Source organism: Canis lupus, chromosome 16, assembly GCF_011100685.1.
Source record: "Canis lupus familiaris isolate Mischka breed German Shepherd chromosome 16, alternate assembly UU_Cfam_GSD_1.0, whole genome shotgun sequence".
NCBI classification, from domain to species: Eukaryota; Metazoa; Chordata; class Mammalia; order Carnivora; family Canidae; genus Canis; species Canis lupus.
In genome coordinates this window covers 15,333,686-15,351,079 of record NC_049237.1, presented here as the reverse complement: position 1 = coordinate 15,351,079, position 17,394 = coordinate 15,333,686, and the positions used below count along the sequence as shown (strand labels likewise).

The following is a 17,394-nucleotide window of genomic DNA, read 5'->3' as shown; positions in this document are numbered from 1 at the left end:
CCTTCTCTCTGTCCACCTGTCCTGTCCACCAACTCAGTTAAAACATGTCATACTCTGTAAACTTTCCTGATACCTCCCTTCAATGCCCAACAAAATGAAATCACCCTTCTCTAGCAGCCTCTGGGCACCTTTCCTGAACCTCTTTTACAGAGCTTGTGCTATTTTAGAATTTCTTATTCAAGTGTCTATTTCTCCCGAAAACCTGCTAGCCCCTTGAAAGCAGAGAGCTTGCTTCATTTGTGTTCATCTGGTGCATGGGAAGTGTTCAATAACTCTTTGGTGGAGGATGGGTGATGGATGGAGAGATGGATGAAGAGGGGATAAAGTACAGTATCCCAAAGCAGGGAGAGTTCTGAGGTTCAAAAAATAGAATCCCTCTCTGCCTACGTACAGGGAGAGGGCAGAAATGGAAAAATGACCACCAGAGACGGCTGTCCTTGTGGGTTTCCCATGTCAGATGATGGTGGCGAACAAAGGTCTACATGAATCTTTACCCAGGGAAGCCAACAGCTCATAATTCATCCGCATCACGTCTCTGTACAGCTCCTTCTGCCGCTTGACTAGCATGCCCCACTCCTCCCGGGTGAAATACACCGCCACATCCTCAAACACCACAGGAACCTCCTCAAACAGCCCCTCTTCAGAAGGATCCTGCAACAAAGAGCAGCAGTCACTCAACACGCCTCTTCTGCCAGACACCCAGCGTGGTATTCTCAGGGTCCTTGTCAAGGCCTGTTTCTCTTGGGAGGCTTGCCAAGAGGCCCAGATATAATTCTGAGGAATTAATGTATCCATCGAAAGTCAAAGAAGCAAATTTGTGAGGCCCCAAGTTAGTAGGTAAAACACAAATGAGCCTCAGTCTGATCCTACGGTGTCTTAGGAGGAAATAAAAATGCAGTGAAGAACAGAAGCCCTAGCAGAGCCTTACAAAATCACCTTGCCCTCTACAGTCCTAAGGGGGTTCCTTCTACTCATCTATGACTATGCCTCCAGCACCTGCTAAGATGTTCCACTGGGAGAGGAAGGAAGAAGTGGTACAGAAGAACGAGAGATGGTGATATTCAGTGACTTGGTTTACACGTGCCTTATTGCTAAAAGAATTCAAATTACAAATGACTAGACATATTTTATTAGCTTCTAACACTCAGAAGGAATATGAACATGAAGAGTAATGAACTTTGTCACTTTTCTAGCTTCTGGAAAAATTCAAGCTTACTGATTTTATCCGGGCCCTTATGAAGTGAGGTAAGAGGAACACCTGAGCTATTCTCCTTGGAAAGCCAGAAGGGTAGTCAAAATGATTTCTAGTATAATCCTTCTTATGTAAAATAGTTGAGAGATGGCAAAGGATCTCATTACTCAAAATTTCAGATAACACAGTTTTCTTATAGCCAACTTTGCAAAGGATTAAGAACTTACAAAGTACCCGTGAGGTGAGAGCTAGAGCTTCAGGACCCGCTGTGCACAGGGAGCAGAGGGGGAGCGCTGGCTGGCGGCCATGCTCTGGCACAGGCCAGCACCACAAGAGCCCTCGGACTCGGGCCATGTCCATCTCCCTGACTCTGTGTCCCCCCATCAAGTTGAGTTCAATTGTACTTGCTCTACCAGCCTCAGAGCAGCATCAAAGACATTACATAAAACAACGTGTTGTGTGAGGAAATTTTGCAATGTTTAACAGTGCTGGGTGATTCTGAAGGTACAGTTGAAAAAAATCTCTGAAATTAATTATTTCTGGTTGTGTATTATTTATTGAGTTCTGTGATTTCTCTAGGTTGTGGATAAAGATTATCGTCCTGAACTTAGATGTTTCCCTTATATCAGAAATTGGAATGTTCTGTCCCACTAATTATGTTTTGTTATCTGTGAAAGGAGATGAAAATAATAGGGCTGTTGTCTTAAATAAATGAGATATAATACAGGGCACCTGGGTGGCTTTGTTGGTTAAGTGCCAACTCTTGGTTTTGGCTCAGGTCATGATCTCAAAGTGGTGAGCTGGAGCCCTTCATCAGGCTCCATATTCAGTGTGGAGTCTGCTTGAGATTCTCCCTCTCCCTTTGCTCATCCCCCTATGCGCACTCACGCTGTCTCTGAAATAAATGAATGAATGAATAAATGAGATAACACTAGTAAAGCACATAAAACAGTGCCCGACATACCATAAGCATGCTAGGATACAGAACACACCCTTATAATGTTTGTAGCAGGTATGGCTATTTTAATTTTCCCAACATTGTCATACCACACTATTGTTCCTGGTATGGAATCCTTCCCTTTGAGACATGGCAATCACTACAAGCACATTACCTGGCCGCAGGGTTCAGCAGCGTCATTACACAAAATGGTGACATTTGAAGAGCTGTGTGTATCATCAACAATTTCTTTTTGCCTCAACTCAGAAATGCAGTCTAGATACAATGCTGGAAGTGTTCCATGCCCCCCGGGGTCCTCCAGTTTGGCTGCTGGGCTGGGCAGGAGCTGGGCCACGTTGTCATAGGCTCCCAGAGGTCCTGGGGGGTACAAGATGGGGTAATCTGCCGTGAAGAGGTGCTCCGGGCTGCCCAGTACATCTACAGATTCCTCTCGGATGCTATGGAAACGGTCCGCCCAGATGGGATCCCGAGCTGCCAAGGCATTGACACAGAACAGGTGAGCTTTGCTCTTGGCATGGTATTTGAGAGTCTCCACCTTGAATGGTCCTGTATAACCTTCTATTAATCTTGAGCGTTTGTCCCTGACAGATGGGTACTCGCGGCAAGCAGAGCAAAATAGAGCCGTCTGTTCCTCATTCATGACCAACCATGGGAATTGCGCAAACCAAGACTTCTGGATAGAGCGGGGTTTCAAGGGTTTTTTGCTTTTCCCTGCATAGTCTACCGCAGTGTTGCCACACTCTGTGCTGACATGGGACAGGCAAGCTTTCTTCTGCGGTGGCACGTCCTGTCCAGCTTCTCTGGCTGGACTTTGCACATTCCTTTCTTCCATGCAGCCCACCTTGTTTTTCCCTTTGGAGAAAAGAAACCAATGGAATTTGCTCTGAAATCCTATAATTAGGGCTACTGCAGCTTATGAGCCTCTCGGCTAGAGCAAATAAGAAACCTGGAAATGACATGCAAGAGTGGCACAGACTCTGCTTGGAATTTCTTTCAACCCCCAGCTCCCCAGGCCTACCTCATTTGACCTGGAAGAAAATCACAAGAGCTTTAAGCATCTCCCTCTTTATTAAATTTAATTAATTAATTAACTAATTTTAAGATTTTATTTATTTATTTATCCATGAGAGACACAGAGAAAGGTAGAGGCATAAGCAGAGGGAGAAGCAGGTGTCTCGCAGGGAGCCCAATGCGGAACTCGATCCCGCATCCCGGAATCATGACCTGAGCCAAAGGCAGAAGCTCAACCGCTGAGCCACCCAGGCATCCCTTAAATTTAAATTTAAAGGGCAAATATGGCCAAAAATAGATCTCTAGAGTTTTAGCTTTGCAAACTAAGATAGTGGCGCCACCTTCAGGAGTTCCAACTTATTTATGGATAAGAATGCTGAACTCTGGGCACCTGGGTGGCGCATTCAGTGAAGCGTCTGCCTTCGGCTCAGGTCGCGATCTTGGGGTCTGTGGATCAGCCCCGCATTGGGTTCCCTGCGGGGAACCTGCTTCTCCCTCTCCCTCTGCCCCTCTCCCTGCCTGTGTGCTCTCTCACTTTTGCTCTCTCAAATAATAAATAATAAAAAAAAGAGCATTGAACTTCATAAAATGTCAGTTAAAGAAGGTAATTAAAAACGAAATACTCAAGTCTATGCTCAGCAGGAATCCCCTTCTATGGTAACCCCACTACACAGGGCATTTGCACTTTGCTCACGTGTCTTTGGGGCAAGTGAACAACCTACCTTCTGGGTACATGGCTGTGGTCCCCAGAGTCAGCCTTAAGCTGTGATCCATTTTTAAGTAACTTCCCCCTGGGGTTGCTACTCCAGCCCTCCATTTTTTTTTTTAAGATTTTATTTATTTATCCGTGAGAAACAGAGAGAAAGAGAGAGAGAGAGGCAGAGACCTTAGGCAGAGGGATACCCCTGCAGGGAGCCCGATGTGGGACTCGATCCCAGGTCTCCAGGATCATCCTGAGCTGAAGTCAGACGTTTTAACCGCTGAGCCATCCAGGGGTCCCTACTCCAGCCCTCCGGAGAAACACAAGTCGTCTCTGACACCATAGCCCCTCCAAAGATGCGAAAACTCTCACAAACTCACTGCGATTTTTCCTCCTCAAGCTAAACTATAAGTTTCTTTATTCACTCCTCGGTTGAAACGTGGGTTAGGCAGCGCTGAACTCCTCAAGAGCCATTTCCTATGTACCAACATAAGTGCAGATGCCCGGTGGCCAAGGACTCAACAGTATTTGCTCCAGGCCAACAGACCAGTCTACATAACTGTAGCCAACCCAGGAACACAAAGTGGCTAATAAGGAGTAAGTGGGTTCAAAATGAAGAGCCAACCCTGGGAAAACAAAATAAAACAATTTAGTATCTCTGAAGCCTTGGGCTTCCTGTAGTCCATCTGAGACAGGTCACAAGAGAGAGCAGATTCCTATGAGTTGCCTCCTGTAAGAGCTTGTTCTGCCTCCCTTTTCTCCTGCAGCAGGGGCTGCTTAAAACTAAGCAGCATCTCATCTAACGACTAGATGTCATCTGGCCTGGCCCTAGCCAAGCCGGGCTTATCAAAGGAGAAAAGCCAAGAAAAATCCCTAGAACTTAGTGGAGATCTGTTCATTCATTCGGCAATTATTTATTGTGCAATTGCTGTGTGCCTGGCATTGTCCTCAGCACTGGGAATATAGCAGTCGGTAAGCCAGAGGCATGCCTTTATGGAAGTTAGCATATATAATTTTTTATTTATTTATTTATTCATGACAGAGAGAGAGGCAGAGACACAGGCAGAGGGAGAAGCAGGCTCCATGCAGGGAGCCCGACGTGGGACTCGATCCTGGGTCTCCAGGATCACACCCTGGGAAGGTGGCGCTAAACTGCTGGGCCACTGAGGCTACCCGGAAGTTAGCATATATAATTATAAATCAACATATACTCCCAGGCAGGGGCACAGTGGCTCAGCTGTGCTCAGCAGCTGAGCATCTGCCTTTGGCTCAGGGTGTGATCCCGGGGTCCTGGGATCGAATTCCACATCAGTCTCCTTGCAGGGAGCCTGCTTCTCCCTCTGCCTATGTCTTTGCCTCTCTCTGTGTCTCTCATGAATAAATAAATAAAATCTTTATATAAAAAATACTCTTGGGCAGCCCTGGTGGCTCGGCGGTTTAGCGCCGCCTTTGGCCTGCGATGTGATCCTGGGGACTCGGGATCGAGTCCCACGTCGGGCTCCCTGCATGGAGCCTGCTTCCTCCTCTGCCTGTGTCTCTGCCTCTCTCTCTCTCTCTGTGTCTGCCATGAATAAATAAATAAAATATTTAAAAAGAAATATTCTTAGGTAGAAATAAAATAAAGGGAGATGGACAGGTGGAACAACGGAGTAATGCTCGAGGGGGTGTGTATATTTCAGATAAGGTCGCGGCTGGGGAAGGATAGCATTCATGTGTGAGTTGGCAGAGAACAGGGAGAGGCCAAGGATAAGACAGGAGTCCTGGTGCCCATCTTTCCACTCCTTCTCTCCAGCTGGCATCCCTGGTCCTGTGCAGGTCCACACTCACCTGGGTGGTGGCTCAGGAGAGTCCTCTGGCCCTGGACATTGCCTAGCCATGGCTCTGGCCCCCGCTCAAACTTATAGAACAGCTCTGGGTTGGTAATAGTTGGTCCTGAGTCAGGAACAGAGAGAAGCACTTATGAAGTCTTGGATCCAGGTCACATCACAACATAAAGGAAGGGTCTTTATGGGACATCCTCTCCACACCATAAGATCAAGGACACAAGTAGGAGTCTCGATGCTTTAGCATGGTGGTTTGGAAACTCAGATAGAAACTCACATATCCATGAGACCCCTAGAAGAATGGGGGGGGGGGTGTCTAAGCAAATGCAATGAGGCTAAAAAGGTATGAAAACGACTACTTCAGAACAGAGGCTCATAAACTCAAATGCTGAGAGGGACCAGATACCATAACTGAGGAAACCAGGCCAGGCAAGGAGGCTGTGGTGACCTGTTGGGGGGGAGGGTGGTAGCTGCTGCTTCTCTCCAGGGGAGGCCACCACGTGGAATGCAGGGTCAGTGTTGCCAGACCGTCCTGCTTTTCAAGAGAAACCAGAAATCATAATTCCATGTGAAAACTCCCAGTGTTAAATATTGACAATTTATTTAAATATTGTAAAGAAACTGGGGTGCCTGGCTGGCTCAGTTGGAAGAGCCTGTGGTTCTTGATCTCGGAGTCATGAGTTCAAGCCCCATGTTAGGTATAGAGATTACTTAAATAAATTTTAAAAAATTTATTTTATTTTATTTTATTTTTTTAATTTTTATTTATTTATGATAGTCACACAGAGAGAGAGAGAGAGGCAGAGACATAGGCAGAAGGAGAAGCAGGCTCCATGCACCGGGAGCCCGACGTGGGATTCGATCCCGGGTCTCCAGGATCGCACCCTGGGCCAAAGGCAGGCGCCAAACCGCTGCGCCACCCAGGGATCCCAAAAATTTATTTTAAATATTGTTAAAAACCCAAGCAAAAGTCACAAAAGCAAAAAAAAAAAAACAAAAAACAAAACAAAACAAAACAAAAAAAACAAGGCCCATGAGCTGCTACTCTACAAACTTTGGTATAAAAGAACGAGCAGTTTTCAAACTGGTTTTGGCACACATAGGAGAACACCCAACCCAGCTGCAATCCTTCCACCTACAGAGCTGAGACTGTTGCTCCCATTAGTCTGGGTGGTTCAGTTGGTTAAGCATCTGACTGTATCGGCTCAGGTCATGATCTCAGGATGGTGGGATCATGCCCTGAGCTGGGCTCTGTGCTCAGCATAGATTCTACTGGAGATTCTCTTTCCCTTTCCTTTTACCCCTCTCCCCACTCTTTCTCTAAATAAATAAATAAAATCTTACAACAAAAATAAAAAAAAAAAAGTGAAAGGGTTTGGTCGAAGGCACACCAGTGTCACATGGTGGAGGCTGGAACTAAGAGCAGGTTCCCACATGGCAGATGACACTCTTTCTACTACCATGCACTACCTCCAGTGCCCTACAGGCACCTGAAACAAAATCCACACTGCAGTTCCACAGACCATAGGTGGTGCTTCCCACCTGGATAGCACCCTATAATATGGTGAACCATCCCTATAATATGGTGAGTCATCAGGGTCCAGTGTTGACATGTCCAACTTCCCCACTTCTCTTGGCCAATTAAAGAGGAGAAAAGAAAGGGTGGTATGTGAATCCAGGTGCAGTTAAGTTACAAATGGGACTGAGCAGATGAATAATGTAAACAGGCCTGAAAAAAATGGTAGGATACCAGAAAATTCTCAAGTATGTCATAATTGGATACAGTTTGGAATGGTGGTCCAGACTCAGGTGGTGGGAAAGAGAACAGGAGCCCATACCTAGCTGTGCCACCAGCTTGTCAGAACCACAGATCTCCTTCTGTTGCTGACTCAGCAGCATCCATTCCTCCTGAAGCAAGTATACAGTGATGTCATCAAACGTCACAGGAGCCTGGAGGGAAAAATGGCACCAGCTAAGTACCAACATCCTCCTTAGTTTTCCACATCTGTGTTCATGACCACCTGAGGGCACCTGTACTCTGGGCACCTATCAGACTGGGGGGAGGGGCATTGTCCATCTGCATAGAGACCTTTCTCACCTTCTGGGTCCAAGTCACAGTGGGAATGAGACTTTCTTCTAGGAAGGGCCACACACCGAAACACAAGTCATCAAGAAGGCTGACTCAGGAATTCCATTATCCTTTCCCTGTGTGCTCTTCGCCTGCCACAGTACCCAGCACTTCTCCGCAAGAGCCTCAGCAACAACCTATGGCACATGCTTGTGCAAAATCTTGAACCTGGTAAGGAGAATGTATCTGATTCCTGGAAACAGTCCAAAGTCATTCAGAACTATGTCAATGAAATCAGTGATCAAGATAGGCAAAGCTTTAGAGTAGAGAACCATATCCCATGGGGTTTGTAAAGTGCCTCTGTTCTGCCAAAAAGGGGTATGCAGTTCAGAAAACATTTTCAGGAGTACTGGAGTGAGATGGCAGATTGGACAAGCACTCTGAATTTTGCATCCTCCCTGTGTATTTAAAAGACATTCTCCCCACCAAACATGCCAAAGCAAAACACCCACTAGGGTGGGAAACAAAACAAGGGGACAAAAGTCATACAGTTCTGGACACTGAGGAGATCCAAGAAAATCAAATCCTCACCCAGCAGCAGATTGAGAAATAACACAATTGATAGCAGAAAATCCAAAGGCAGTTCAGGATCTGCAGCGCTGAAAGCCTCCAGCCTGGGAGTGAAGGCAGTAAGGCTAGGACAACAGGAATGCCATTGGCCAGCAAATGCCTGCCCAGATTCCCCTGCATGGCTCTGTGCTACAAGCCCCCTCTTTTATGGACTCAGAGCTTTGGTTAAAATCTGGGTTTCCGATTACACAGTGTTAGCTAACAGTTGGACTAGCAGACAGCAGAGGAAAGACTCTCTCAGGGCCGAAGAAACCAAAACAGATGGTTGCAAGGGGAGGAGGCAGGTAGGAACATGATATGAACGTGAGGCATGGAGAAGAAAACTTTACAAAAATAAAACTATCATTGTAGCCTCAGAGAGGTAAACTGCTGCGGCCATGCAACAAACCATTATAAAATAAATAAGCAAAAAAGGAAATAGAACACATTACTCTTTTATCATTTTAATTTCGTACCACAAACACTTATCACCTAGTTTAATAAATAAGATTATTAACAAAAAATAAATTCCCCACCACCAAAGCAAAACATCTTGGGAAACAATTTCTTTGGGGTAAATAAAAGTTCTTCTAGAGTAACAACTGTGAAAGGGACCCATTCATACCTATTTATGACAAGGTTTAGTATATTTGCCTAAAATTGCCTTGTAACTTTATGGTCAGATTACAAGCACATAAAATACCTATTTTAACTTCAACAGTAAAAACTTCTTGAGAAAAACAATACAGACCATTCTTATCTGTCACTGTTGAGTTGTATACTTAAAAAATAATTCGAGTACTTTTCTAATGAGTCAATACATGTTCACTGCAGAAAATTTAGACAATGAGCAAAAAAAAAAATGTATTAAGATCATCCACAATCACCTTGCTAAAAAAGAATTAGGGATCCCTGGGTGGCTCAGTGGTTTGGCGCCTGCCTTTGGCCCAGGGTGCAATCCTGGAGTCCTGGGATTGAGTCCCGCGTCGGGCTCCCAGGATGGAGCTTGCTTCTCCTTCCTCCTGTGTCTCTGCCTCTCTCTCATTCTCTCTCTCTCTCTCTTTCTCTATCATAAATAAATAAATCTTAAAAAAAAAAAGACTCTCACAGAGTCTTTAAAAAAAAAAGAATTACTACTGACATTTGGTATGTAACCTTCTAGACTTTTGTCTATGAATATGTATTAATGAATAATTTCAAAAATAAAAATGATTTGGAAACACAATGGTTCCAAAATCTTTGGGACACAGCAAAAGCAGTCTAAGAGGGAAGTTTAAGATGAGGCTTACCTCAAGAAACAAGAAAAATCTCAATCTAACCTTATATCTCATGGAACTAGAAAAAGAAGAACTAGAAAAGCCCAAAGAAATAAATTATTAAGACCAGAGTGGAAATGAATGAAATACAGACAAAAAAAAAAAAAAAAAGAAAAAGAAAAGATTAATGAAACCAAAAGTTCATTCTTTGAAAAGATAAACAAAATTGATAAACCTTCAGTTTTCTTTTTTTTTTTTTTTTTTTTTAGATTTTATTTATTCATAGAGACACAGAGAGAGAGAGGCAGAGACACAGGCAGAGGGAGAAGCAGGCTCCATGCACCGGGAGCCTGACGCGGGACTCGATCCAGGGTCTCCAGGATCGCGCCCTGTGCCAAAGGCAGGCGCTAAACCGCTGCGCCACCAGGGCTGCCCTGATAAACCTTCAGTCAAACTCATCAAGAAAAAAAGAGAGAAGACTCAAATAAAATCACAAATAAAGGAGAAATAACAATGGATACCACAGAAATATAAAGGATTATAAGAATACTACAAAAAATTATATGTCAACAATTGAACAACCTAGAAGAAATGGGTAAATTCCTGGAAACATACAATCTTCCAAAACTACATCAGGAAGAAATAGAAATTTTGAACAGACTGATTACTAATAATGAAATTTATTTGGTAATCAAAAAATTCCCAACAAACAAAAGTCCAGGACCAGATGGCTTCACAGATGAATTCTACCAAATATTTAAAGAAGAGTTTAATACCTAGTCCTCTCAAAATTCTAAAAAATAGAAAAGGAAGGAAAACCTCCCAATTAATTTTATGAGGCCAGCATTAACCAAAATCAGACAAAAATACCACCAACCTCCCCCCCAAAAGAGAGAGAGAGAGAGAGAGAGAGAGAAAGAGAAAGAGAGAGAGAGAGAGAACTACAGGCCAACATCCCTGATCAACATGGGCAAAAATCCCTCAACAAATGTTAGCAAACTGAATTCAACAATACAATAAAAGCATCATTCACAATAATCAAGTGGGATTTATTCCAGAGATACAAGGATGGTTAAATATTCACAAATCAATCAATGTGATACATCACATTAACAAAAGGAGGCATAGGGGCACCTGGGTGGCTCAGTGGTTGAGCAGAGCATGGTCCCCAGATCCTGGGATCGAGTCCCACAACAAGATCCCTACAGGGAGCCTGCTTCTCTCTGTGCCTCTCATGAATAAATAAATAAAATCTTAAAAAACAAAAGTTGGAATAGAAGTCATATCATCTCAAAAGATACATAAAAAGCATTTGACAAAAATAAACATCTCTTCATGATAAAAACTCTCAACAGAGGTTTAGAGGAAACATATATCAACATAATAAAGGCCATATATGAAAAGCCCACAGTCGACATCATACTAAAAGATGAAAAACTGAAAGCTTTTCCTCTAAGATCAGAAACAAGACAAGGATGTCTACTTTCATCACTGTTGTTCAAGACAGTACTGGAAGTCCTAGGCTGCAGCAATCAGATAAGAAAAAGAAATAAAAGGCATCTAAATTGCTAAGGAAAAAGTAAAGCTGTCACTATTCACAGATGACATGATACTACACATAGAAAACCCTAAAGACTCCACCAAAAAGCTACTAGAATAAATTCTATAAAGTTGCAGGATACAAAATTAATATACAGAAATCTGTTGCATTTCTCTACATTAATAGCAACGTAGCAGAAAGAGAAATTATGAAAAAACAATTTCATTTATAATTGAACTGAAAAGAATAATACCTAGGAATAGAAAACTATAAGATATTGATGAAAAAAATGAAGACAATATACACACAAATGGAAAGATATACCATGCTCATGGATTGAAAGAATTAATACTGTTAAAATGTCCATATTATCCAAAGCAATCTACAGATTCAATGCAATCCATATCAAGAACCCAACAGCACTTTTCACTGAACTATAACAAATAATGCTAAAATTTGTATGGAACCACAAAAGACCTCGAATAACCAAAGCAATCTTGAAAAAAAAAGACTGAAGCTGGAGTTATTATAATCCCAGATTTCAAGATATACTACAAAGCTATAATAATCTAAACAATATGGTCCTGGCACAAAAATAGATACAGATCAATAGAACAGGATAGACAACCCAGAAATAAACCTTCTCATAGATGGTCAATTAATTTATGACAGTGGAGGCAGGTATATACAATGAGGAAAAGACAAACTTTTCAATAAATGGTGCTTGGAAAACTAGACAGCTACATGCAAAAGAGTGAAATTGGACCACTTTCTTACATCATACACAAAAACACTTCAAAATGGATTAAAGACCTAAATGTGAGAACTAAAATCATATAAAACTCCTAAAACAAAAAACACAGGCACTGATTTCTTGGACTTCAATCTTAGCAACATATTTACAGATGTCTCCTCAGGAAAGGGAAATAAAAGCACAACTAAACTATTGGGATCACACAAAAATAAAAAGCTCTTACACAGTGAAGGAAACCATCAACAAAACAAAAAGGCAACCTACTGAATGGGAGAAGATATTTTTAAAGGATATATCTGATAAAGGGTTAATATCCAAAATACATAAAGAACTTATACAACTAAGCACCAAAAAAAAAAAATCTGATTAAAAAATGCAGAGGATTTGGACAGATATTTTTCCAAAGAAGACATACATATAGCCAACAGACACATGAAATAATGTTCAACATCACTCATAATCAAGGAAATGCAAATCAAACCACAATGAGGTATCACTTCACACCAGTCAGAATAGCTAGTATCAAAGACAATAACAGAGGCCCTTGGCTGGCTCAGTCAGGAGGGCATGTGACTCTCGATCTCACAGTTGTGAGTTCGAGCCCCACATTGGGTGTAGAGATTACTTTAAAATTAAAAAATCTTTTAAAAAAGAGACAAGATATAACAAGTACTGGTGAGGAGTGAGGATATGGAGAAACGGGAACACTCATGCACTGTTGGTGGGAATGTAAATTGGTGCAGCCACTGTGAGGAGGGGTCCTCAAAAAATTAAAAATAGAAATACTATGTGATCCATAATTCTACTACTGGATATTGATCCAAAGAAAGCAAAAATACTAATTCAAAAAGATATATGCACCCCCATGCTTATTGAAGCATTATTTACAATAGCCAAGATATGGAAGCAACTTGTGTCCATTGATAATTGAATGGATAAAGAAGGGATGCCAGGGTGGCTCAGCAGTTGAGCGCCTGCCTTCAGCCCATGGCGTGATCCTGGAGTCCCAGGATCAAGTCCCACATCAGGCTTCCTGGAGGGAGACTGCTTCTCCCTCTGCCTATGTCTCTAAATCTCTCTCTCTGCCTCTCATGAATAAATAAGTTAAATCTTTTTAAAAAATGAATGGATAAAGAAGATGTCATACAAATATATGTGATCTATTTATCATATATAGAGAGAATGGAATATGCAACAACATGGACGGACCTAGAAGGTATTATGCATGGACGGACCAAGAAGGTATTATTTTTCAGACAAAAAAGACAAATAGAATATAACTTACTGGGGATCCCCAGGTGGCGCAGCGGTTTGGCGCCTGCCTTTGGCCCGGGGCGTGATCCTGGAGGCCCGGGATCGAGTCCCATATTGGGCTCCCGGTGCATGGAGCCTGCTTCTCCCTCTGCCTGTGTCTCTGCCTCTCTGTCTCTCTCTGTGTGACTATCATGAATAAATAAATAAAATATTAAAAAAATTATTATAGAATATAACTTACTTATATGTGGAATCTAAGAAACAAAAATTAACAAAAAAAAACTGAAACAGACTCATAAATACAGAGAACAAACTGATGGTTGCAGAGGAGGGATGGTGGTAGGAGAAATAAGCAAAAGGGATTAAGAGGTACAAACTTCCAGTTACAAAATAAATAAGATACGAGGATGAACAATATAGAATGGGGAATATAGTCAATAATATTTAATAATGTGCAGTGACAGATGGGGACTTCACTTGCAGTGAGCCCTGAGTAATATACAGAATTGTCCAACCACTATGTTGTACACTTGAAACAAATACATCATATGGCAATTATACTTCATTAATAAAAATTTTTTAGATTTAAAAAAAATTTTTTTTTAGATTTTATTATTTTTAAAAATTTACTCATGAGAGATACAGACAGAGGCAGAGACATGGGCAGAGGGAGAAGCAGGCTCCTCGCAGGGAGGTCAACACAGCACTCAATACCTGGGCCTGGAATCACACCCTGAGCTGAAGGCAGATGCTCCACCACTGAGCCACCCAGGTGTGTCCCAATAATAAAATTAAAAAAAAAAAAAAGAATTGTTCTGCCAAATGTATATGTTTTAAATAACTATTTGCTCTCAAAGTGTCTTCCAAAGCAAAATGTGACTTTTGTTTCCAAATCCTGCTGGAAGATCAGCTCCACTAAAACAAGGCAGACAGGAAAGGGGTACACATAAGAAATGGTTAAGGAGAGCCAACATGGGAAGTAGGAAGAGAACACTTGAGATTATACTGAAGGTGGATCTCAGGATGATTACTGTATACCAGGACTAGCAAGGTAGCTGTTCCGATTGGGACAGGTTAAACTTGTGACCAAAGATGAGCAGGGCTCCCTATTCATGCCCATCTCTCCCCCTTTCTTCCTGAAGGAACAGGTGGGCTTATCATGAAAGCCAATGGACCCACCACTTTAGCTTTAGCATCCACAAGGATGAAGAGTATGGCCAGAACTGAATGCTTAGATAATAAGGAAGTATTTTCCCAACAAGAATGACTGCCTTACCTCTGGTATTTCTTTTAGCCAGTATGATGGCAAGCACTTTCTGATTCCAAGTGACCTCAATGTAAAGAAAACACAATTTCATATATATATATATATATATCTCAAAGGCTATATCTGGATGTTCTATTTTATTTTATTTTATTTTTTTTATTAAATTTTTTTTTTAATTTTTATTTATTTATGATAGTCACAGAGAGAGAGAGAGAGAGGCAGAGACACAGGCAGAGGGAGAAGCAGGCTCCATGCACCGGGAGCCTGATGTGGGATTCGATCCTGGGTCTCCAGGATCGCGCCCTGGGCCAAAGGCAGGCGCCAAACCGCTGCGCCACCCAGGGATCCCTGGATGTTCTATTTTAAAGATTTTTTTTAAATTATTCGAGAGAGAGAGAGAGAGAGAGAGGCAGAGACATAGGCAGAGGGAGAAGCAGACTCCATGCAGGGAGCCTGATGTGGGACTCAATCCCGGGACTCCAGGATCACACCCTGAGCCAAAGGCAGATGCTCAACCACTGAGCAGCCTAGGCATCCCTGGATGTTCTATTTTAGTGGTTCCCATTGTCTACAGGGCAGAACTCTGACTTAGCCCAGCACCAAGTTCCGTGGATGTGAACAACCCACCTTCCTAACTTTAGTTCTATGTATTGCCTCACCTGGAATCTCTATTGCAGACAGATCAGTGTAACTGCAATCACTTAACATATCTTGTACCTTTCCTCCCCCTACATACCCAACTTTTAGGTTCCCTGACTGCCTACTTCCTCCTAGCTACTTAGTCTACCCACTCATCAGGTTCCCATTCACATTCCATCTCTTTCATGAGGGATTTACTAACCACCTGGGCTAAGCATTTCTTTCCCCTAAGCAAAGAAGCCTTGGCACCCCTCATGGAGCTAGAGATACTCAGGAAGCCTATGCTGATTGGCTTATTTTATAACAGCCTTCACCATCACCTACCCCTTCCCCCCACCACATTATGCAGAAAGTTTTTCATAGGCACTTAACTATTTCATTCAACATAGATTTATTATTTGTTTCTTATGTGCTTGGTGCATGGTGATCCTAAGATATGGAAAAACAAAATCACCATTGCCAAAGAGATTAAAATCTATCAGGCGGTGACAGACATCAATAATATAAGTGCAATAATAGGGTAGCCCGGGTGGCTCAGTGGTGCCACCTTTGGCCCAGGGCATGATCCTGGAGACCCAGGATCAAGTCCCACATTGGGATCCCTGCATGAAGCCTGCTTCTCCCTCTGCGTGTGTCTCTGCCTCTCTCTCTCTCTCTCTGTGTCTCTCATGAATAAATAAATAAAATCTTTTTAAAAATAAGTGCAATAATAGAAATGGCACTTCCATGGAAAAGACAGATGGAGGAAGAACCAGAAATTTTGAGGCAAGAAATACATACACAATAAGTACTCCTAATTGGTAGCACCAAAAATCAAATGTGTCCCAGAGGGCACATAAGGTGTCAGACTGCAGTGTTCTCTTTTTTTTTTAAGATTTTATTTATTTATTCATGAGAGACACACACACACAGAGAGAGAGAGAGAGAGAGAGAGAAGCAGAGACACAGTCAGAGGGAGAAGCAGACTCCATGCAGGGAGCCCGACGTGGGACTTGATCCTGGGTCTCCAGGATCAGGCCGTGGGACTCAATCCTGGGTCTCGAGGATCAGGCCCTGGGCTGAAGGCGGCACTAAGCCGCTGAGCCACCGGCGCTGTCCCTGCAGTGTTCTTCAGAACATTCACAGCCTGTAGCAGAGGAGGTTCCTGTAATGATGCTACTTTACAAGTCATTTATTCCAAAAATACTGAGAACTTATAAAATGCCAGATGTTGCTCCATTGCTCTAGCTGGGGATATAGCAAGGAGTAAAGTCAGCATACATGTAAATAAAAACACGTGAGAATTTTATATAGTGATAAGGGCTGTGAAAGAAAATAAAACAGGATAATGGAATAGAGTGGTGGGGCAAGCTTTGAATTCTATCCATTATTTTGCCAATGGCAAGCAAGATACCCCAAACCTAGCCCAATAGGCCAAGACTGCTTTTAGTTAATAAATACCACAAAACAGCACCAAAAGAAGATACTAATAATAGATCAAGTTACTACCTGAAGTAGACCCCCAGTCTCCCAGCCTTGAGCCAAATATATAAATATGTGTGTGTGTGTGTGTGTGTGTGTGTGTGTGTACAGAATGGAACTTTAGAACAGCACAGACATTCTATCCAGCCTAGTTGCTGCCACTCATTTGCAAGATATCTAACACTGCCAGTTTGTTCAGCAATCACTTTATTTCATCTTTGGATAACCTTCTAATTTCCCAGGTTAGAGAAACTGAAGCATTTGGGAAGGGTGAGCATCTTTTTGAGACACTCTGCAATCAGAATTAGTATCAAAAATGAAAATTCCAGTTCCCAGGGTTTTCAAGTAGTGGTTGGGCCTAAACAGGACTTTAAATCTCTCCCCTACCTCCCAAAATGTGTGCATTTCTCTCTTCTCTCATTAAAAGCTAAGAAAGCCCTTTATCTGATACATCATTTGCAAATATCTTCTCCCATTCTGTAGGTTGTCTTTTAGTTTTGTTGACTGTTTCTTTTGCTGTGCAAAAGATTGTTATCTTGATGAAGTCCCAATAGTTCATTTTTGCTTTTGTTTCTCTTGCCTTCATGGATATATCTTGCAAGAAGTTACTGTGGCCAAGTTCGAAAAGGGTGTTGCCATATCAAATAAAGGGCTAGTATCCAAGATCTATAAAGAACTTATGAAACTCAACAGCAAAGAAACAAACAATCCAATCCCGAAATGGGCAAAAGACATGAACAGAAATGTCACAGAGGAAGACATAGACGTGGCCAACAAGCACATGAGAAAATGTTCCGCATCACTGGCCATCAGGGAAATACAAATCAAAACCACAGTGAGATACCACCTCACACCGGTGAGA

The 17,394-nt window shown here is 42.4% G+C and overlaps 1 protein-coding gene across 1 annotated transcript in view; it reads right to left on the bottom strand.

Moving 5' to 3' along the window:
* ZNF862 (zinc finger protein 862) overlaps nt 1-17,394 on the bottom strand; it is a 38,125-nt gene that overhangs the window by 17,297 nt on the left and 3,434 nt on the right. Inside the window, exons 2-5 of the mRNA XM_038559188.1 lie at nt 7,523-7,634; nt 5,689-5,793; nt 2,305-3,002; nt 495-651 (exon numbers count right to left, since the gene is read on the bottom strand). Of these exons, the coding sequence (XP_038415116.1) occupies nt 495-651; nt 2,305-3,002; nt 5,689-5,793; nt 7,523-7,634 (1,072 nt within the window). The remainder of the gene's footprint in view (nt 1-494; nt 652-2,304; nt 3,003-5,688; nt 5,794-7,522; nt 7,635-17,394) is intronic.